The sequence below is a fragment of the Pygoscelis adeliae genome, unplaced genomic scaffold (genome assembly GCF_000699105.1).
Source record: "Pygoscelis adeliae isolate BGI_AS28 unplaced genomic scaffold, ASM69910v1 Scaffold98, whole genome shotgun sequence".
Lineage (NCBI taxonomy): Eukaryota > Metazoa > Chordata > Aves > Sphenisciformes > Spheniscidae > Pygoscelis > Pygoscelis adeliae.
This window is the reverse complement of record NW_008825547.1, coordinates 7,510,602-7,535,068: the sequence shown is the minus strand read 5'-3', so window position 1 is coordinate 7,535,068 and position 24,467 is coordinate 7,510,602. Positions and strand designations below refer to the sequence as shown.

Below are 24,467 nucleotides of genomic sequence, written 5' to 3'. Positions count from 1 at the left end.
AATATATTTCAAGTGCGTAAACTCTCTTATGATATAGAAGCACTTCAAAATAGAACTTTGACTAAACAGTGACACATATTTAAGATGCTTCCTCCTAAATATTAAGTTATTTGCACTTGACCAAGAGCTCAACATTATCTTTTGTTTGGTGCCACAGATTTGTCTGGGACTAGAATCATTTTGGCAAGGGGCTTTTGCATCTACATTTTGCAGACAGTGCATTATGAAACTGCCAGAGTATCCAAAAAGAAGAAAACAGAGTGCAAGGACGTATAGAAGCCAATATTTGATAAATTAAGCCTAGAATAGCAAAAGACATGAAGCAGTGAAATTTGTCTAGTGTGAATATTGAGTTTTTCCCAATCCGAGTTCCTCAAAATAAAGTAGCGCCCATGTTTTCCTTAAGCCAGCAACTTGAGCATTCAATGGACAGGAATTACTTCTTGTCAAAGTCAATTACCAAAAAACCTATGTTAAAGATGCTGATGTTACAAAGGCAAGAGACACTCAAAGGTTAGCAAAGCCCATACAACTTTAATTTGTCCCACTTGTGTTGGTAGGACAAGCCTTTTGGCAGTAACTTTCCTATATGAATTCTCAGGTCTCTTCAAAGTGGAAAAAGGAGTCAAAATGGAAAATACTCGCCACTTCTTCCCTCCTCCTGGTATCACTAAATGTGTCTGATAAATCATATCTCACTGTACACTACCAAAATCTTACACTGAACACAGAACTGATTTTTTTTTTCTTGGGGAGCCTTCCCCAGTTTTAAACATTCTGCTGCATCTCTGTTCACCAACCCATACGTGTGTAGCTATAGTGCAGCTAAGCCTATTCAACAGTGGGTACCTGCTTCTGAAAGGACAAATCTCCTTCCTTCCTTCCCCTCCCACCATCACCCTTCTAAACATCTAACCTCACAGAGAACTCCTCAGACCGTTAAACCAGCAGAAAATGTCTTGAACTGGCTCAGTATGGATCACAGGAAAACAAATGCTGACACAGAGGAGGAGGCATCAGGAGCAGTAAAGGGGTTCCACTGACTCCTCCATTAGCAAGTTAGCGAGCAGCCATTACAACAACTTCACTGTATTGAAAGATCAGACCAAAAAATGTATTTCTACATTTATTTGAGATATTAAGCACCATTCCTTTTCTTTCTGGAGGAAAAGAACTCGTGCATAAGGAAGCTGAAGGCTAGAAGTTTCACATGTCCATTAACTAGTACAGCACTCCATAGCTGATTTTACAATGTTATATACTATTTTTACAGTACTTTATATGCACATAAAATTCCTTTTAATTTCAGCTGCACATACTAAACTCTCAGCAGTTGGCAAATCGGTCGCAACATGACTAACACCATCAGCAATAAAACTCTTCTATTTGTAGATTTGCTAACAATCCTGGAACAGTGTAACTGTCACAGCTCTCTAAATGTGATCACCTCTTTCTCTCACAATCCAGTCTCATTTTCCAAGCTTTCAAAGTCTGCAACAGAGTGATGAATCCATTTTATACTAAACCTGATTCAATCCAAGAGCAATGCTCATGCTATTAGAATAAAAGAGGCAAGGGGTAAAGCAGGAAATACTAACAAAGCCTGCAAAAATATGAATATTGCAGTGGAAGCGAACTAAGGTTGCACATGCAATCAATTCCTGAATGCCTGACTCTAACGGTAGCTTTCTTTTAATGGAAACTTCTGTGCATTTTCGTAAGATATTTTGTGACAAAGAAGCAGAAACATGCTGATCCCTTGAAGGATCATCAGAAGGACTACATTCTTTGGACTTACAACATTGACCTTTGCCACTTCAACTGATCAATGACAGTTGGAATAATAGGCAGTAATCCATAAATCAGCCAACAGAGGGAAACAAATAGCTATAAAACCTGTTAGCAAGAAAGAGAAATGCATAGAAGCAGCAATTTTTGGGCTCAAGCCAAATTTCATAGGGTTTGGGCTTGAAACCTTTATCTCCTAGTCTCCTCTTAGAATATGCACTTTGCTTATCCCTCCCTTACCCCACTTGCTATTTGTTACACATCTGCATTTAAGTGAGATTGCTTCTTTTCTCAAAAGATGGGAGTGGCTTCCCTTTTGAGCTTCCAGAAAACTGGCAGTAAAAATTAAGATTCATATCTGCTACTCCACAGCCTCAAACAATATTTTAAATGATGAGCAAGAAGTAAGTGTGTACTGAACTTTTTGTGTTTGCAACGTTAGAAAAGTGCAAGGGGCTTAAGAAGAGAGGAAGTAAAATATAGCAAAATAGTCTGTATTCAAAACAAACCTTTGCCACTTAAGCTCCAGAACTTTGATTGCCAGAATCTGTAAATGTAGGACTCGAAACACAATATAAACATCTGTGTTGGACAGTAAGTCATGAAATATGTTCAAATAATATGTGGTATTGCTATTTTAAGCTATAACGTATCTGACTTCTACACTGCCGTTCTAAAAAGAGAAAGCTATCCCTGGAGTTTGGTACAGGCTGTTCAGTATTTTGTACAGTCAATACACCCGCTTAAAATTTTTTTAATATTCTCTTCCAGCAGATAGAATACGTTGCTATATAAACTGAAACAAAAGATGTACTTTTTAGAAGTTAAAAACTAGTATAGAATTACCCAGTTTAATATGTATTCTAAAATTCTTGTTGCATGGTTGTAACAAAAATCATGTTAACATGGCCATGAATATATCACCTCCGTGGATCAAAGTATTCTTCTCAAAATATTTTCAAATAGGGGAAAAAAACACCTGGATGTTGGGACAATGAAACAAAAAAATTTGAGAAACAGAGTATATGCTTGCTAAACAAGAATTATGTTTATTTAGCTAGTGAATCACCTAGAGGAGTAAATTTTCACTTTCATGATAGCAATCTGTCAGGCTTGCAAACACCCAGAAATAGGAATTAAAGATTATTTTAAATGTAGTTATAAAGGTCATAAAAAGTCTGATTTAGACTGAGGTACATTTACTCAAAACTGAGATTCATTGAGTGGTAGCAAACAAACAGTTCCTCAGACAAATGCACTTTTTTCAGTATACATGTTACAGAAAAAAAATAAAGAAATGTGCATTAACTGGTGGTGTCCACCAAGCTGCATATTAATATTCTCTTACACCAAACAGTTTGAAACAAGGGAAATGTCATTCTAATATAATTTTATGTTATGTTTCATTTGGCTAAACTGCAGCTTAAAGTTGCTTTGCCATATTAAAAGATTACTACAATAATTTTCACATGAACATTTAGACTTGAGTTTTACTCCAGGACTAAATATGGCATGATTTGCTTTTAATCTGTTGAATAGCTAAAAACGGACAATTAAAAAAACTACAACAAAGAAAAAATTAAGTTGAAGCAATGTGAATCTCACATCATTGAACCACTTCTAATGGTTAAATGTTAGTATTTAACAAATTCAAAGAGTTAATGAATCCTTGCATTCGTTCGGTCTCCTGTGCCTTAGCTAGGATGCATAAATACAAAAGACAGCAGATACTGGTAAAAGCTTCAGGACAGAAAGTGCTTGACGAAGGTACAGTTCTCAAGTGTGTTTGGTGAGAGAGTATAAGGGCAGATGCACTGATGAGAACCATTACAAGAAGAGTCAATTTTGTGTTAAAGTGTTCAAAGATGTCACCTTAAGCAGAAAAAAGCTTTAATAACGTCTTCTTAGACATATTAGGCATTTCCAGAGTCTACATCATTAGTGTTGTAATTCTAGCAGGACATCTCCATATAGTTATTGTTTGTTTCTATTTCTCTCCTGGAAAAAAAAACAAACAAACAAAAACAGAAAGGAAAATCATGTTAATACACACAGTTCAACATTACCTGCTTTCCTCTCATTAGAACAGTTGCATTGTTTGCAATTTCTCTAAATCAGGCAACAAGTGTTCAAGGAAAAAGCTTCACTTTTTTTTCAGGAACATGAAATATCTAGTTCAAGACAACTTCTTAAAAAGAAACACAGAAGTATACATCAAACTAAAAGGCAAATATGTTCCAAAAAACAGTTATCAAAAAGAAAAGGTTTTATAATGTTACTTTTAAATCACTTCCAATAAAATATATTGCACAAACTGAACTGAGTAGGGAGACCAAGGGACCTACAAACAAGGCAAGAAACGAGGTACCCTAAATCTTCTGCTTAACTTGTCAAAAAATGCTCTGCATGAATATTTAAATATTCTACTCTACTTTTTCAGGGATATAATGGTAGAAGGATATTTCCAAGTATCTTATTCAAAGCCCGCTGTGATAAAACGTTTCAATATGCTTAAGATCAAAAGGTAAAGGAACAAGTTGGCCCAGTGCCTCCTCCTCCATATACACACATTGCTCAAATGGCAAGAAAAAGAATTTTTAAAACACCACAAAAAAAAGCCATCCATACCTTTTTTTAGAAATTACTTTTAATAACAAAATGCAAAACCAGTGAGGTAGGAATGGCTGGGAAAAAACCACTTGAATGCAAGCCGGAGTTGCAGTCAAGACCATATTCACTACAAAGCCCTCACAGCATTGTGAGATGTTGCATTTGGTGTAAAGGAACAAAGGGTGTAATGTCATCTGTGTAATACAAACAGTGATAAACAACTTTGTACGGTTAAGGGCTAAAATACTAATTGCACTGTATCTCTACCAGGGACTAATGAATTCTTCCTCTATATTACAAGTCTAACAGAGTAAATAACATTTTCAGTGTTTTATCATCATCCTCCATTTTCTCTACTTTGTTAAAGATAAACATACACTTAGGCATTATGACTACCTCTAGGAAAAAAATAAAGACAGATCAATAAACTGTATCTCGTTGCCTTCATTACATATCTTCTAGACTGTAAAAAGACACTGTAGTTTGACTCTAAGAAACTAAGAATTTATCTTCCAATAGCATTTCCTTTCTTAATGTGTACAACTGAGGACGTTTACATAAAAGTTTTAAAATATCTTTGTGGAAGAGAGGTAGGTTCCCTCCCCCATTTAAAAGAGAACAAAAAGCTCATTTCCAGTATTTTTATTATTATTGCGTTACACAGCATGTTGTAAATGGAACATAAACATAGCAGGGAAAACCAAAATAAACCAGGAGGCATTTGAACAATGATTTCAAAACCACTCTATCTGACACCACGCTGAAACTTTATTATGCTAGAAAATATTTAGGAAAAGTGCAAATTAGCGTATGAATCCAAATAAATTCTGCCAAAAAGACACTATAATGAAAGAAGAGGATAAATAACATTTATACTGGTTATTAAGAGTCCAGCTGATGATCTAGTGCTCTCCAAGACAGACCTCCAAGTTGCTTCAAGACGAACACCAAAAAAGTAAAGCTCACACAGAGTTCTTGGTCACAATAAGCAGCTCACCGTCCCAGCAGCTCTGTGTCTAAGACTGTACATTCTCTAGGGCAGAACTTCAGCACATTTAAAGCAAGCGCGATACTTGCACTACTCTGCTAGAAATCACTTTTTCCTAGTTCAAAGAGACATGACTAATATTTGCATAGTAAGATACTGTTTTTAAAATGTGAGATTGATAGTATCAGTCATTAATACAAACTGATACGTTAACAGTGCATGTCTAGGCTGAAAACAGATGATCACTGGCCTCATGCCTCACTATGCATGTAAGGCATTCAAAAATAGCCTGCTCATGCACATCTCAGATTATTCCTCTACTATTAGCAGCTGAACTTTCAACTGAAAGAACTGCACAAAGTGCTGAAAAACACTACTGCGGTACTAAGTAGTAGCCTATGAAACTGCGATGTTAAATAATGAAATATCAGTATTTTAACAATTTTAAATACTACCTACATACAAATAAAATCATCTGTTCCTGCCCATTTGCAAGTATTACATATGTAACCACTTAGCCAAGCTGTCTAGAAAGCCTTTCTCTGCGTTGCAAACTGCTGCACAGTGAACTGACCGACCTTGTGCTTTGTGTAGCCCCTGAACTCAAAATGCATTTAAGTTCATTAAAGTCAAAGTAGAAAGGGAATGAAGTCCTGACTACCTGCTTCCAATGGATGAAATACAGGAGGTGTTACAAATTTCAAGTCCATTTTGAATTCTACAGAGGCTTCAAAACAACACCAGCACACCTTTCCTGCAGTCTCAAAGTTACATATTACTACATTTATATTTAAATACTTAAAGCAGACATACAAACTTGACATTTTTCAATGCAAGTGAACAGTATGTTCTTCAGATATTGGTATCAGTAACATCTGGCACTCTGTACAGCAAAACTGACAGAGAGAAAACTTGATTTATTCAAAACACAGGTAGTGGTATTAGACTCAAAAGCAGCTAAACCCCACCAGAGCTCTAAGTCAGATCACACTCGCTACCGCTGCCTTTTCCAGTCTCAAAAAGTATTCCTCTTCTGGTTTTTTGGGTTGCTTTTGTTTGATTGTTTGTTTTTGTATAAACAGTGATTATAGACAAACGAGCAGAAGACTTTATCCCCAGCAGGTTTCCACCATCAGAGCAGAGGAAGTTTCCAGCATACTGACTGGATTCCACTCCCTTTCACCCAACATCTCTTATTTCTTACATTCAGATGAGCAAAACCTTTGCACATCTCTTGCAATGCTCTTGGACAAAAAGCTTCTCCTGTCAATTTAAGTTCCCTGCCAAAGGCCAGCTTCACTTCAGAACTCGCCAGGGTGAGGTTACCTGACTTTAGGGGGTGTTTATGAGCAGAACGTGGAAATTAAGTACCATTCGAATTAGAACAATGTGGGAATGCATCAGCTGGTTAAAGGTACCTGTCAGCTGCAGACCATGCAAATAACTTTCCACACAAACTGACAAAACCAAGTGAAGGTGAACCTAAAAATGCTTGGGCCTCGGAAACATGCATCCGTCTAGTGCAAACAAAAATATGGAATTCACTTGGTCTGAACTGTGAGGCTGACTTACTTCCAAATTTCAGTTCTCTGAATTCAGGGCAATAATCGAACGATCCTGTGCTGAAAAGTAGCTGCAATGTATTTTATCCTCAGATTTAACGAAATCTCTATGCTATCAAAATGTCAAAATTCAAAGCAACAAAAATGTTTCCTGGCCCGATTTGAAAGAAACTACTGAGATGCACACAACATTGACTTCTGGAATTTTTTGTCAAAAAGAAGGGAAATTAAAAAGCCTCATTTTTAGTAGCAAAAGTGTAAATGGTAGCCTAACAACAACAAGAAGCTACTAAAGTCCTCAGCTGTGCTTTTTTTTTTTTCCAAGATCCCACAAACTGAAGCTCAAGGTGAAGGAAGGTAGACCTGAAAGGAGGACTTCTGCTATGAAGCAGTTGCAAGTGCAAGCATTTCAAGGTGTCCACTTTGAAAGCTATCCAGAATTGCAAACTTGCACAAGCAAATTGCAGATAGTTCCCACACACACTCACCTCCAGCACAATCCTCTATACTTGCAAAAAACCCCTAGAATTTTGCCAAACTTTTGCATCTTACTGCGATGTTTAAAAAGCTCATGCCTAAAGCTGTCTGCTTTGCCCCTCTCCCAAGAGGTAGCATTCTCACAGCAGCTTCAGAAGGGAATATGTAGCACATCTTAGTTGCTTCACTGCAAACTGCGATTTAATCTTCAGCTTAAAAGCCCTGCTCATCTGCAATGTAAGCTAACATGTCAGACTGCATTCTGTGAAGTGAGGCACAGGCACACATCTCCTCTGCCAACTCCACTGCGTGGGCAGAAACACCTGGCAGAGGCAGAACAGACAGCTGTAGAGGTGGTGAGAAGAAGCCACAGCAAAATTCATGAAATCTCATTTTCCAATGGCATCAGCCATAATCTGCAGTTTATTGCACCCCGGTGTACCATTACAGCTATGACAGCATAAACATTGACCTTGGGGCTTGAGAAACACAACGAAAAACAGATTACTGAGAAAACTAAAAAACGCTAGAAATAGTTTACTCCATTTATGACAAGGATCTCATTCGCTGTTAACATAAACTACAATACTGAAACTTTATAATTGTGTAAAATAAAGGTCCTTTTTAACTTCTCACTCTTGAATTTCAAACTAGAGAGGGTAAGTCTCCTGAAGACAGAGGTTACCTCAAAACGAGATAAAAATACCTAAATACATTTTTCTGAGAAGCACTTCTGGGAATTCTGGGAAGATGGGAGGGAAGGATCTCTAGAAGCCTTACATGGACCTAGAAATTTTTCCTGTGGAGATGCCATCCCCTCCCTAAACACTCATTTTCTCCTATTCCTTATCCCAACATGAAAACTACAAGGCACAAATTAAAAATCAAAGTCAACATCAGAAGTCAAACAAGGTTTTACAACTCCAGAGCAGTTCCTTCTTCCAGTAAGCCTTATGAATTAATACTCATCTGAGACCCTGCTGCTACAAATCATTTGAACTCCAGACAGTAAATAAGGCTTTCAAGCACATAAATATTAAGAAAGTCTGAAAAGCTATGAGACCTAGATGTCTAATTTATTTATTCTTCCTATTAGTTTTGATGGCATTTTACTTATTTCAATCTCTGAAACATACATAGCAACAGTAAAAATGTGAACAAGTTACAGTAAAAAGGTAAATAAATTTAAATTTGAGCAGACACATGCATTGTTAGTGGAACGTGGACAGACTATATTATTTTGTTATGGTAACGATAAAGGCAATAAGAACTTAATCCAGATCTGAAATTCCACAGCACACTAAATAACAGGGTACGAACATACAGAAGGCAGAGCTGGGGAAAGAAACCTAACTACTTTAAAGATACCATATGATAACACACAACAAGGAAAGGCTCTGCAGAAACCAAGCTTGAACTCCATGAGCCAGAAAAGCCCTTCCAGTCTTGTTTTCCCAAGTGGATACTTTCAGTGATGGGTTGGCCAATTCTAACTACAAGTAGCAAGTGCTTCCTTTCAGTGCTGTACATCGTTACACATTGAAATTTCAGATTTTAATTAGCTACAAGACAGCCATTTCAGCAAGTTTGTTAAAAAAAAAAAAATTCAAGCTTCTAAATCCTCATTATTGTTTGTTAACAATGCTGACAGTGTAACATCAGCTTTTGAAGACTGACAACAGGTAGCTTCTAACTACATCTATGGAAATTACATTCAGTGATGATCACTGTCCCAGCAAAAGGAGCAGAAAGATGACTCTGACATCTTTGTTAATTTTTCTCAGACACCCATGAGCAACAACAAGATCTTATTTAATTGCTCTGCTAAGGAATCTATAGTAGCCTTGGAAGGGAAATGACATCCACTGCAGGGCCTACAAAATACACTGGGGAAGAACTTAGACAATTTTTCTTTAAGCCTCATCACTCATGCTCTTTGTACATGTGTAACTCAAATTCCAGTCTGCCATGAGGAAACATGAACTTATTTTATCTTGGTTTCTCATTATGTTCTATATGAAAGTGCAATGAACATGCAAGCTTATGTTTACTTTTTCACAGCTGACTACAATCCCTAGGTACAGAAGCAAAACAGTAATTATAATTACCTATCAGTATTAAGTACACTAACAAACCTCTGAAAAGGTGCTCACAAAGAACTGGGCTCAAATAGCTCATCATCTGATACAAATTCTTGTAATGTATCATTTCAAGTAGATGAATCTGAAGGCTAAAACCAATCAATTTTGATACAAAACTTAAACAATCCTCGTTCAACTGAATCTACAGAAACAGCTTTACTAGACATGCAAGATCTGTATAGTTTTAAGTGTCATTTTTTCCAGCAAAGCACCACCAGCAGTCTTCACTCGAGTTTCTTCTAACTAGCCCATCTGTGGCATGAATCAATGAAGCAATGCTGAAGTACTGCGTGGAGAGTCACACAGGCTGCGACTTCCTTGCAATATGCAGGCATATTTCTCTCCTGCAAACTGCAGGAAAAGCACCAGTGTTCTAGTCAATTTGTTCTTAATAGAGCAGTGCAATCTGAGGAGATGTAGCAGAAAGCAAGAAGGCTGCCCCATAAATTTTAACAGCTCTTCACGTGTAATCAAGGTTCTGATTTTGGTCTGGAATAAGAGATTTAGAATTATTCCTTTGCATTAAAAACCACAACCTAAAGACACAGCATTTAGAAAAGGTGAAGCTGTCACAGATCCAGCTCAATTCAAGTTTGCAGTCTTGTCTTAGGCAGCTACCTTCATATTTAAGAACACTAAAGAATTAGATTCCAAAAATTACTGGGCTCTTAATCGTTAAGGTAAACCATTTGGTTGATATTCCCAGCTTTTCCAATAGGGGTCCCTATTTTACAGGAGAAATTGGTCTTCCAAGTCCCACAGTCAGAGAATTTAAATCCACTCTGTACAAAGGACTCTGTAGGCTTGATTTTGCAGGTAGGAATTTCAAACCAAAAAGAAAAACACAACAAGATCCATACAAGTGTTGCTATGAACTAAGACCACATGTGAGTTTAATTACATTCCATCTCTCTTATCCAACAGTCCAGTATTGCACTTTCCCTGTTGCGGCATCTCGTCCCTTACTAGAGAAAGGCAGGCCACACCACTACTCAAACTCTTACGTAGTCACTCTGTGTGATACCATATTTTAACATTGAGACCTCTCCATACTATCCTCAGACTGTAATAAATTCTAAGCACTACCTCTGAACAGAAACAATTTACTCTACCAAATGCACAGAAAACAGGCACGTTTGAAATCCATGTGTTTATAACAAGTGAACTTGCAGGTCATTTTTAAATGTCTCCAAAAGACTAAAGATGCAAAAGCAAATGAAGGCATGGTAAATAATTACACCATCATGGGATGAAAATTCTGGATCAGTATGTCTAAAATTATTCTAGCTCCAAATAACCCTCTTCTCCCGAGACCAGGGGTACATAGTCATCTCATGATCATCAAGGGAGCAAAAACATATCTTCTGTTTCTACTTTCTGACTATACTGTTTTTTCTTAAAACAGACACGAGACCTGCAATATCGTTTTCATTTATAGAGATGAAACTGTAGACAAACATCAAGCTCAAGGAAATTGCAAAATAATTGCCCTTGAAACATCATCAAAAGCATACAGGAAAGGCACAAGTTTCTCAGAAGATATGACATAACCTGCTTTATTTACTGTTTTGAACCTCTTTTAGATGTAAATACACAAACTTTAAAAAGTTGTCTGGTACAACTATCATTTAACTACATTAAAAATGTTGGTCAACTACCTGTTTTCCTTGACTTGTACAAGGACTGTGGATGTATCTATATCTGACCTTGACATTATAACCTAGTAGTTGGTGGTTTTGGGGTAAGGGGACAAAGAAGTGTCTACAGTTCACTCTTAATGGATGTTTTCTCACTTCCCTCCTTAAGATATTTTTAAGAAGTATCAAATCAAGCATAAAGTCAGCAATGTCCTGGAAAGGAGTTATACTGCTTAACACTGCAGCCTGATTATGACCCAATTATCAGAGAAACAAAAGTTACATTAGTATCAGAATGAGGGGGAAAAAAAATGAAATTACTCCTTTTGAGAGTCAGAAAGTTTTAGCTCTATCAGCATTCCTATTACAACATATGTAGTACAACAGAAGAAAGCTAACATTTTACATGCCACTTAAAGGCTTCCTGAAAAGTAAAAATTCCAAATGCAAATTAGATATACACAAATATACTGAATCCCTCTATCTTCTCTCATGGATAAAAAAATAATTATTTTTCTGAACTACCTCACTAAGAAAACCATCTAAAGCATTCTACAGTTATGTGGAACCATGATTTTTTTTCCATTATATGCTACAAAAGTAGAATTCTGCACTAAAAAAGCACCAAAAGAAGTCCTAGGACAACAGGTAATTGCAGGTTAACAAGCCACCATCTGAGGGTGAGGAAGTTGTAATCTTCCAACGACTGCATTTTTAATCAGAGCCACATTTCATTTTGATCCATATATTCACTGAAGATCAGGTGCATAACTACTAATGCAGATTAGTTTTTTTTCTTTTCAATACCTTTTATTTTCCTAATGTAATTACATGCTCTTAAATGGAGTATTTTAAGATTCCTGTTCCATTTTTTTAGATCTTATTGCTACTGCTTTCTGTTGAAAGACAATCAAACACATCTTTAAATAATCTGCACACAAATATGCACATTTACACCACAAAGTAGCAGTTCAAACTAAGGACTAATGCAATTTCAGATTATTTCAATATACTACTGACAGAACTCATGAAAAACATTGCTGATTTCTTTGCTCCTTTGGCGAAAGATCATAGCACTTGCACATTTAAAATAGGACACTGGAACCTGAGCCATAAGAAAAGCGTGAATGATTACTGCACAAATTTGTTTCCAACCCCAATTGTAGATACCTTGCCCACACCAGGGTCACATCAAACAGTGGTAGACACTAGAGTTCTAATATTTATGCTTAAAGAGACTATTCATAGTCATTTGCAAGTAACCTTTATCAAATGGCAAAGTTACTGAAGTTTCATGTTAATCACAGACTATTCATTGCACTTTTATAAGTATACTGCCATATTTTAATAAAACATACTGCTAGGTCATATTGGAAATTAATTATTGATCCCCCTGAGTTGTTAAGATTAAAGTTTTACAACCAATTATTTTAAAATAAGTTAGTTGGAATGATGAACAGTTATAAAGTAAATTAAATCCATAAATCATATGCTGTTTACTATGTTTAGATCACTGGCTGTATGAAAGTTTCTTACCACCTATGCAACAACATAACATTAACTGAACTTTAAGGAACATGTAAATGACTACTGCTGCTTGATGCATTTAATATTTTATTAACAGCAATAAGCACATTTTTCATGACGGAAACACTGGAAACAAAGTGATTGCCACAGCTGCCACAGAAAATAGGCATGAACTTAATTTACACAGTTCTACTGGCAGTAGAAAGTGCGCTAATTTAAATACAGCTCCATAAAAGCCTAGCTGGCACGAGGCAGTAAAGGATTACTCAATTAACCATAAACCAAAAGTTACAATACTAATTGTTGCATTTCCAAACTATTCTTGAATCATAGAAGAGTTAACAATTGTATGTTTACAATTTAAAGACAGGTTGGTTGTACACTGTGTGATAAAAGAAGAAACCTACAGGTTTAAAATCACCACTCAATCATAAGAGAATGATGAAGATGAACTCTCAGTAGCTGTCATTAGTTTAATTTGGACTTCCTATATTTTAAGTACATATTCATTTGCTTAAGGCATATCTCAAATCCATCTATAAAGAGAAAACCTCACAACTAAAGGTTGTGAATGCAGCTCTAAAGTAATTTTTTATAATTTATCACAAAACCAATTGGTACGATGCCGCAGAAGAATCAATGCCTACCATGCAAATATCTTGACAAGTATGTTTTCTCCCAATAGTATTGGGAAAGGTAACTGTTAACAGAGAAATGCAGACTTCAGTACTTGAGTCATACAGATACTGTATGTTTTCCTGACGATATTAAAGGAAACAGTAATGCTACTTTATTACACAAATATGCATAATCACAGTCATCTAGTTAGAGACCTACCAAATGCTGGATTTCGTACTTTGAATTTGAAGTTTAGCACACATAGAAACACTGCCAATAATCTATGTTCCCCCTCTCCGTTACATTTCGTGGCTTTGATCTACTACGGAGGGAACAAAACCACAAATAAAACACATTATCTTCCTGAGCTGCTAGGGCATGTCTGAATCATGACTCCTTTGATAAGTTTTTCCACAAAAGTAGACACTTTTGATGCAAACCAGTTATTTGTGAAGTGTCTTAAAACATCAAAAATTAAGAAAATACTGAAACATGAAGGCTACAGAGAAACAAGATAACCTTAGCCCTTCTGAAACATTACCAAAAATCACAGTGAAGTTGTACTAAAGCCTGAAAAAGTCGAAGTTTTCCCCTTACATTGAATAGTAGTTAAGAATGCAGCCCATCCTCCCATCATCAGGATAGCGTGGACGCGACTATGCCCTAAATCAGTACTGTTAATTTTCTTTTTAGAAAAAAAATTCAAAAGGCATTACAGGCCCAACTGGGATATTCATCTTGCCTCCAAACAATAAAAAACTTCCAACGTGACAATTTATTGCAGAGCTGTGCAATAAAACTACAAAATTAATTTTGGATATGCACAACACTGGTCTACAGCAGATGCAATGTGTGTTGAAGGATTAGGAATGTACAAGAGGGGTGGAACCACTGCGGTACTAGAAATCTAAGAGAAGTAAGGAGGTTGTGAAGCAGGTGAAATTCTTACGCAGCCAGAATTGTGGCAGCTTCAAGCAGCGAACAAATTCAGGACTTCACACCCCACAAGGCCCCTAATTAGCGTAAACCCTAGACTTTTGGGTTTTTATTCAGTAGCTGGTGTGACAGGATGAATGGAGAGCACTACCACCAAACTGCACTGATACAAACTCCCATTTCTGAATCCTTGCACATCATCTAACTGATACAATAGTTCCTGAAATGTTTCTAACCATGAGACAAATCATATATTTACCGTTACTAGCAAGCCTGGAAGAAAATAAATATAGCAAAAGTAAATCCTGTGGCCAATGGTGAACGTGTTATTAGTAGGGAGAGTACACACAAGACAAAGTAGACAAGTACTATAAAATAGCTTGAATTAAATGCCTTTTTCCCTTGTCTGCTTTTCTGAAATACGGACCTCCAAAACTAAAGGTTTCTCTACAGATTTGTCGTAGGTATACTTTTCTTCGCAGAAATGAACTACACATTACTTTTTTTAGGAAATGTTCTATCAGAAATTCCCAAAAACCTATTCCGACACTGTACAAGTCACCACTCTATCACTTCTGTGTTTCACAGTTGTACAAAAGACAAATTGAATCAAGGGGAAAACCTGGTTTTCACAGTAATCACGCTGTTAACATTTTGTTAAAGCAGAATCTGAATTGAAATGTTATGTTAAATAAAGTAAGCTTCTCCTGTAATTTCAGGTCCTTTTTGTGACATCCAGAAACTGTAAAAATCGTTTAGAAGACTTTGGTTACGGATAATACACTCGATTCAGTTTTTGTTTACTTTGAAGAGTAAAACATGTCAGAAGACTGCTTATGCAGGCCTATGTCAGTACTGTGGTTAAACACATACCTGTGTTAACAAAACAAGTTACAAGAGCTTAAATCTTTTCATTAAGAGCCAGTTACATCAAGTACAGACACCGTAGGTAAAAAACACCACTTTCTGATCCAACTCACACACAGAAATTCCAGTTGTATGAAAAACAAGGTTTCCAAACCAGAAAAAACAGAAGAGCAACTATAACGACATTGATTTCTTACCCTACGCATGGCTTCCTCCTCCTCTTGACGCTTCTCATAATGTGCAAAGTCATCAAAGATTGAGGTGGTATGCTTGAAAGTAGCAATTATTTTAAGCACTTGCTTGGCTTTTTCTAGGGGTACTTCTTGAGTGTCCCTCGAATTGGTAACCGGTTTGTTGTCATTGTTTTCCAAGCGAATATGCCGCAGTTGGTTATTGGGAACGTCTTTGACAAAGATCCATTTGACATCAAACTTCCCCTTCCACTTATCCTGAGACCAGACACCAGCATATGCATTGTAGTCCACAACAGACTTCATCTCAGCCACTCCACAAAAGTGTCCACTGCCATTCACACTGAAGAGTAAATAGAGTGGGCCTTTTCCATTCAGGGAACGGTAAGCAGCATCCAAGCGCTTATTACCATGTTCAGTACTACACCAGATAGAGTACTTAATGGAGCGATGAATATCGTCCTCTGAATAACTTTTGATTATAAACACACGTCCATTCTTCAGATTCCAATCGAAGTCTTTGGGATTGTAGTTGTTTATGGCCTTTAGTTTCTCCAGCACTGGATGCACTTCCACACCAGAAGGTGAGGAGCTGACGGATACAACACCTAAACCAAAGTTCTCACTACCAGCTCCATTGTTCTGGCTGAAGCCCACACCCCTATTACGAGGAGCTACCCAGCGGTTTTGCAGCTGTTGCTGCTGCAACTGGTGAGGCTGAGCCTGCTGCTGAGGTCCTTGTTGCTGTTGTGGTTGCTGTGGCTGAGGCTGCTGTTGAGGCAGTTGGCTTTGCACCAGTGGTGGTGGTTGAATTAATGGCTGAGGCTGCTGGATTATAGTCTGAGGAGGCAGTACTGGTTGGGCTGGGGGTGCTTTTACCACTGACCCTTTGTCATCCCAAGTTCCAATATTCATGTTGTGTTTTATAGGTGGTGGTGGTACAGCAGGGCCCCCAATGCCCACATTACCTTTAGGCTTGAGTTTCGGCTGAGGTTTAGCAGGCTTCCTTGCAATGGCAGCCCATGAGGTTGGTTTAGGTGCTGAACTGCTAACTGGGGGCACGCTGTTTGCTGCAATGCTTGTCATACCTGTACTGCTCAGAGCTGAGCCTACAGTTTTTGTTACAGCAGCCGTCATATCTCCACCAATTTTCAGTCCAGTCATGCCTTGCTCAATGCTGCTAATCCCAGGCACCTTGCTCAGAGTATCACTGCCAAATCCAGCCTGTCCATCTGCTATGGCTCTCCCAAGAGAACTAGGTGGATAGCCATAGCTGCTGCTGTAAGCAGAGCTTTGCGTTGATTGTCCCTGAGATCCACTTGTCCCCCATGTAGAGAAGTCTGCATTCCCAGGAAAAAAATTAAATCCATGCTGCCCAAGAAATGGAGGGGTATTTCCTAATGCCCCAGGTTGACTAAATACACCATCGGGTATGTAATGGTGTTCACCATTACTCATCTGTCCATAAGTTGTCAGGTATGGCATTGGAGGGTCGCCTGCAGTTGACCATGCTGCTTCTCCTAAAGAGTACGGAAAGCCAATGGATGGAGCATAATAACTAGGCATATATGGGTCTGACATTGGTGGATAGCTGTTACTCTGCAAAAAAATAAAAAAAAAAAATCAGCAATATAGACAATTATGCTCAGGGCAAAAAAAAACTGTAATACAGTCCAAAACATTTTTAAGGATTGTATGAATGCATTTGTAACTTCCACCATTCCTTCCAACATAAAAGATGAACAAGGTACCTGTTAGATATGGCCATTTTTTCCTCAAGACCTTTTCAAAGCACTGAAGAGCCCCATTTTTTGTAATATATTATCTTTATTTTCAGTTACTGAGCTAGGCTTAAAATGCCTCTATGTCAACAGTATCAAGAAAATAACAAGCTACTTAAAAAACAAGTCATAACAGCTGTAGTTTCATAAATACAGAAAGATAGCTGCACTTATGATTTAAAGTTTTGGTATTCTTAGTTTTTTGCCAAATTTCTCGCTTCTAAATGGAGACACCTGCCAAAATATTATAGTGAAAAGGATGCAAGGACGCCTGTTTGTTTCAGGAGGAACAACAATCAAACCATAACATTTCCACACTATTGAGAACGGGCATCAAGTATAACGTGTGGTCTAGTAGAACAAAGTTTGCTAGCTAAATTCAAATTCCGCTCCCAAGACTCCTGGGAAATCACAGCATTTACTACTTGAGAAGATAAAGCTCCAAGACATTTGAAGGCCTACGCCCATATGACTTCTGATGCTGTTTTGGGCAAAAAACTGCACATTATCATCCTCTAGCTGATGCTTCCTTAATGTTGTATTATTTGAAAAAAATGGGAAGGCAATCAAAATTCTCAAAGCCTTTTAAAAATTTACACTTTCTCTCTCAAGACCACTACAACTTACAAACTTAACTTAACGAATATTAACTTTTGACTACAGAAACAATTCACAGCTCTTAAAATAAGTCATTAACTTCCTGGCAGAGGAGTTATACCAAGCTGTAGTAATATTAAGCTTCAATCTATCATGCCATCAACTGTGAGCTACTTGCTATCAACTTCAAAAGAAATCATGTCCAAGCAGTTAGTATTTTCTCAGAGCCAAAGAAACTGTTGTTTTGAACTGCATCCAATATATGACGATTTCATTGTAAATTTAAGGTGTGGGGTTTTGTTTTGGGGTTTGTGTTTTTCCTCAAGCTTCTTGTAACTACATCTTTCTGAAGTCAGAGCACAAGCACAAGAGGAGGAGACATTGTAGCATACTTTTTAACTGAATCTTTTTCAGAATTATTAAGACGACTTTACCTGTTTAAGATACCGTATGATAAGACAAGATACAATATTCAGGCAAGTAAGTAATGCTAAGAAATATAATCCAAAAATTAATTAAGTCTAGAAGTCAGTTGAACTCCAAAATTAACTTCAAGATAGCAAACAATGTTTACTTACCTGATTTGTCTGACTACTTAGATATGGCTCAAAATCATCATCATTTACTGCATCCTTTTGATGAATCGAACCGTTTTGTACTGAAACTAAAAGTAAATCTGTATTAGGTATACTCTCTGGAAGATCTATTATGCACTTTTAATCTGGATAACACTTCTTAATCACCTGTACATTGAAATACTTCTACTTGTGCTTTGTTGAGGCTGAACAAATTATTGTTAAGCACCACTCTGTTAAATGTAGAGAAAATAGCACATTCTGTTGATGATCCCCATCAGATCTCAGGAGAGGTCTGGAAAGATGGCAACCAGAGCAGACTATTCCTGACTATTCTTCCCTGAGCTCCACAGACAGAGGAAAAGCTATAGGCACACCTTATTTGCACAGGCAGTAAATCCAGCGTTTCCAGAAGTACCAGACCAAGTGCAAATGTGCAGACCAACCAGATCAGACATACTCAATAGGTCCAGGGAAAGCTGCAACATATAGCATTCTCCTGCCAGGAGGAAAGTCAGTTACCCACCAAGGCAACCATGAAGGGCACCACTATTCAGCTACTTAATTCTGTATTTCCTACATAAATATTATACTGCACTGCGTTAGTGGCATCTCTAAAGCTGAGAGGGTACAAAGCAAGACAGAAACAAGAGCTAAAGTCCCCAAGGGTGATTACAATCCTTTCCCAACATATATGCCACTAAATGCTGGAATCTCTTCCTACCTGCTCTTCTTGGCCTCCTATTACCTTTGATTTCATCTAAGGCATTACACCTACCTGGGATTTTCCAGCTGCCCAAATTACTTGAAGTGTCTCTCCACCCGCCCCAAGGCTACTATTCAAAGTCAAATTGCACAGATTTCTACTAAGTTCCACTGTTTCCCATGGTGCAAAGCAGAACATGCACTTAAACCAGCAATTTGCAATTATACAACTTGAAGATGAAGACCTCTTCGCAAAAATAAATTACTGCTTTTCTGAATGCAATTTTTCTGTTATTTATCAAATAGGTCCAGTGAAGGGGGGAAAGGTGCACTGAGAAACCATGACAGCAGAAGTTAACAAAACAGCAGATTTTCTGACAGCTGAAGACACTGAGTTAGGAGCCGATTCCGTGGTTTCCCTCTTTTAGCAAAAGCTTCTGAGAAGTATATACAACCACGTAACTAAACCATCAACTTTGCTGGAGTTAGTGTTTAAGAGCGGGTTTTTTTCCTGTTTCATTGGTGGGTTTTTTTGCCACCCAAAGTTCACATTGTAAACCAAGTGGTGCCTGGACCAAGTTACTTCAATTTTTTTCACATTTGACTTTAACACCTCTAAAACAAACTGTCTTCAGGGAATGAAACTAGCTGAAAAAAATTACAAAGCAATAGATACAATCACAAGGAGTAACCAAAATTCTGGAAAAATTTATTAACTTCAGACAGCAGTAAAAAGAGCTAAAACTTCATAATTCAACATAGAACAACAGATTTTTTTCAAAGCAAGTATCTGGGAAGGAAGCGAGCAACTTGTGTTTTGAATATCTTCTTGGAGTTTTAAAAGTCAGAACACCTGACACTTCAGTTATTACAAACCGGCACAGTGCATTTGTATACTAGCTACAGCCAAATATGACCAGCAATGGTGAGCACAATGGATTTTAAAACTTGACGGAACAATATTCCTAACTAAACACCCAATTTAAATTAACATTAGATGTTGGGTTTTTTTTTCCATAAATAAAGAGTTTCAGTTAAGGTCATTAATCATCCTGAATTCACACACAATGGTAACATATTAATGAGCTGGAACACTATATTCCTCTTTATATTTGTCCCAGTCACACAGGGGATGAGCCTCAAAATCTTTTGTCCATGCTATGTCCATTGCTTAGACTTAACCAAATAGTATGGAGAGCACAATTCTCAAATACAATTCTGTTATAATGGAAGACAGACGGCAGCATACAAGTTTCTTAAAAGCATGCAATCACAAATGAAGGAATAAACAGCTGCATGTCAAGACTCAAATCCTATCAAAATTAATCTCCTCATACTGACAGCTAATCTTCATAAAACATGCATCTGCTGTGTTTATTGTTTCAGAGGTATCTAAAGGTCACTTAAGACAGAATTATTTTTGGTCTGCCATTACAACTAACACAGAATATTCTTGTATATGTATTTTCTTTCTTATTCATTCTATATAGAGATATTAAGTCAGTGACACAAAATAGCTCTACACTGACATCTTTCCTAGTAAATATATACATTTCCCAGTGAAATAGCATCATTAGAAGTGTGTTTCTTTGGCTTTTCATTCTAACTTTACATAATGTGTTAATAATGAAGAATGTAGCCCACACACACATTTAACAACAGCAAACAGATTAAGATGCATGCCTCATTCCCAAAATCTCACATTAAGTGTTCCAACTAAACAGGGCAGTGATGAAGAATACTAATTGAAACTAATCTACAGTTACTAAAAATATCTGTATCAATCCAACCCTGAAAATACCGTATACTTCCGCAAACACTGTGAAAACATACAATGTAATTAGATATTGGGAAGAAACAGCTCATCAAATAAACGAACTTAAAGCTTATATTCTTTTAACTGCTACTATCCTTTGAATAACCACTTGCAAAATGCACAAATGATGGCCAAAGGCATAAGAATAATTTTTTCATAAGGAGCCGTTACAACTTGAATAACGTGGAGAATAAATACTAAAAGAAACATATAACATTTCATTCTTGTTTTAAACCTAATGGTTACATTTAAATCTTCTACAAAACCAAAAATTATATACATATATATGTAAACACAAGTCAGCACTTTCTTATCACAGGTGTGGTAACACTGGCACAACAAACAAAAAAGAAAAAAAGTTTCAGGAATGCAGTTTTAGGAATGCCAGTTTATACCCCCACACAGCCCTCTGTAAGACATAATTTGATTGATGTCAGTTCTGATGTTTTATGTCAACTGTACAGTAGTCGACAACTAGAATAAGAAAACTTTCAAGACAGGATAATTTACTCATTCAAGTCTCTGAAATACCAACATTAATATCCAACACAACAGATGGATAGCACTGCTCTACACACTAGAACTTCAATCCCACAAATTCTGGTCAAGGGAAACAGCACAGTACACCAATTTATAATCAACTAGAATAAAGTATCAAAACCATTTTACTAGACAATACAAATCAGCTACCTCCCAATATCATTTGCCGGTCTAATATTTTTTTGTTTCAATACAAAAAGTACTCTATTTCCACACATACACCTCTTATACTGCTCACTCATATTCTCTCATATGCCCTACCAGACACGTGTACAGTAACCTTTTTACCATCCTCTTTAACGTTATTACTCTTATACACAGAACCAACTTCAGATTAGTCTGTTAACTCGGTATCCCATCTTGCCTCAAACCTCCTTTAAGCTGGGACCTATCATGACACCTGAAAAAGACTACTGTCTGCTAACATGTGGTCAGTAAGGACTGCTGATACTGACTTCATTTATCCTCTTGAAAAAGTCTCTAACCCAAAGCCAACTACTCGTGCTGCACTGTGCTACCATCTTCAATCTCCCAGCCCTTTAATTTAATGCTAAATTGTAACTCAGTTTTGTCAAATAGACGTTATACCAAGTAATTTAACAGAAAGGAGGAGATTACTGCTTTGTTTCACTATAGTTTTCATTTAGGTCATATTCTCACCAAGAGAATACATAGTAAGTATCCATTATTTAAAAGGATGCACTCCATAAAAACCCAAGTTCAGAAATACAAAAATCTCTTCCTTACATAGCAAACTAAGAGATGTGTTTTGATTCAAACTTTCTGCAGCATTTACAAATTATAGCACACAAAAATATGCTAACATAAGTAAGTTAAAGTAAAGCTGATTCATGCATTTTCACCATTAAACAAGCTGCAACATAACACCCAAATAGAAATGCTTAATACTTCCACTCCAAATCATATATATGGAGTATAGTTCAAAAACTGCTTGTATGATTCTCTAATAGATGCATCTCAATAACCTCACTAAAACTGAGACATGGTAATTCAAAGAACGTGAAGCCACAAACTACTTGCTAAAATGAATCTGACTGTTCTTCTCACTTAAGGGCAACATGGAAGGTATAAACACAAACTATTTCAAAGACACAAAGAAATAGTTAAAAGTTCTAGTTTGGGGAAAAAAAGGTAGAAGTATTAGAATATGACAGAACAAGTATCCAAGAATGACCAAACTGAGAAGGCGTGAGGAGGTAAACACAAGTTCGTTTTTCTCTAAATGCAGAGAAATTAATAGGAACAGGCCAAATTCAGCAAGATTCAGGAACCATGTGCCACCTCATAAGTGATATATGTAATAAGAAGCAGATAATCTGCACATAGACAGAACAATAGAATAAGTACGCTGCAGATAACATTAAATGACAGTTCACAGAGAACAATTAGATTAGTTCAGATAATGAACAGCGGGGGGACAAAGAGTACATGAGCTCCAAAAAGAAAAAACAGTTTCTTATCTTCATGAAGAAATAATAAGCATATTAACACACGAAGGCAGCTGTGTGCATGCATAGCTCAGCTTGCTGAGCACCTAAGAATTAAATGGGCACAAGTATACTGATTAGGCAAAAAGAATTCCCAAATAGAATACTAGTCTTTATATCAAAGATAACAAATTCCAGACCAGAAATAAATTGTAAGACATAATCTGAGATGCTGTTTACGACAGACTTGCCAAGAATTTTAGAGAGAAGAATATTAAGTAGTTAGTTCCTTGTTTCTGTGGGAGAGAAGAAGCCCCACTGAGCATGGTATTTAAAAACTAAGATGTTGACAGAAACATGAAAAAAGTAGAAAAGCAGAAGGCCTACAAACACTGAGAGAATATTCTGTACTGATGCTAAAATGAAGAGAAAAGCCCACCAAATTTCTGAGAATAAGGAAAGTGACTAGTCACATGGACACTGTCTCACAAGCTAAGGAAGCTGTTCAAAAGATTCTTCCTGATTCTTCTAGTATACCATTTCTATTCACTGCACAGAAAGGCCCAAGGTGTACTTGTTAAAGAGATTATACAAACATATCACAAAGTCAGCTAATAAGAAATAGCTATGTTATCGTCCGACTTCTGACATTAATCTTCATTTACAAAACAAAACATTTTAAATTGATGTACGCTGTGCAACACTACAAGTGCTGGGGAATAACATTTTGGCACACAATTTCCTGCCATCTTGCTCTGAAATAAGAGAGATCCTATACCTACATTCTCTTCCCACAATTGTCTGAAGACACATTAACTTCCATAAACAGCAATATTAGAGACTTATACAGAAATACAAGGAATCAACTTACCTTTATTTCCCTGTCCTTTAGGTCTCTGTATGTAGGAAAGTGAAAAAAAAAAAAGCAAAACAAGTTCAGTTAGAATCCTCTAATGTTTACTTCAGGGTAATTCCATTTATTTACCAATTCTGCTCTTTTTAACTTAAATATCCGTTTAAAATATTATTAAAAGCATGCTGTTACAAAAATATTATCTTACATGAAATAGTATCATATAAAATATTACAAAAACCCCAGCAAATTTTAAAATTGAAAGAATTTCACAAAAAACATTGAAATAATCTAATCTTTTACAGCATGTGAAGCTTAAATGGTGTTGAAAACCTAAACAACAAATGAATTTTTATTGCTCCCCCCAAGAAATCTAAGCAATAAACAAAGCATAGAGTACAAGAAGAAAGTAAGTTAGTAGCTTAAAATTACTACCAGTACTAGAACTTCATTAGAACTTCATTATCATATGTCATCTTTTAAGTTGACTGATGGGTCCTTATCAGAGAATAACCTACAATGCCTTGCTTTTTAGATATGCAAAGGAATATACAGTGATATTGTAAGCTGAACTACAAGTTGTGCATTCCTCATCTAGGCAATTATATTGAGAAAATGATGCAGTCTGTACCAAGCTTTCACACAAGGAAATAATACCTTAAGGAGGATTTTTTTTTTCTTTTAGGATTAGTCATTACAAAACACTGTTAATCTGTCATGCATTAAGAATCACTGTAACAGTACAAGTTACAGTATCCTGAATTCCTCTATAGCAAAATAAAATAGCTTAGAAAAACAAATGCTAGCCCA

At 36.7% G+C, this 24,467-nt stretch overlaps 1 protein-coding gene across 3 annotated transcripts; it reads right to left on the bottom strand.

The window, feature by feature from the left end:
• Positions 1–1,113: 1,113 nt before the first annotated feature.
• YTHDF3 (YTH domain family, member 3) lies at positions 1,114–23,697 on the bottom strand. Of its 3 annotated transcripts, none has more exons than XM_009332095.1 (4): positions 23,676–23,697; positions 18,299–18,384; positions 15,349–16,941; positions 1,114–3,786 (listed from the first exon to the last, which is right to left on the bottom strand). In XM_009332095.1, the coding sequence occupies exons 3-4, from the start codon at positions 16,921–16,923 to the stop codon at positions 3,763–3,765; spliced, it is 1,599 nt and encodes a 532-aa protein (XP_009330370.1). In that variant the 5' UTR covers positions 16,924–16,941; positions 18,299–18,384; positions 23,676–23,697; the 3' UTR covers positions 1,114–3,762. The 3 variants fall into 3 exon arrangements, with proteins under 3 accessions (XP_009330370.1, XP_009330368.1, XP_009330369.1); XM_009332093.1 differs by lacking the exon at positions 23,676–23,697 and adding an exon at positions 18,673–18,757; XM_009332094.1 differs by lacking the exon at positions 18,299–18,384.
• Positions 23,698–24,467: the final 770 nt, after the last annotated feature.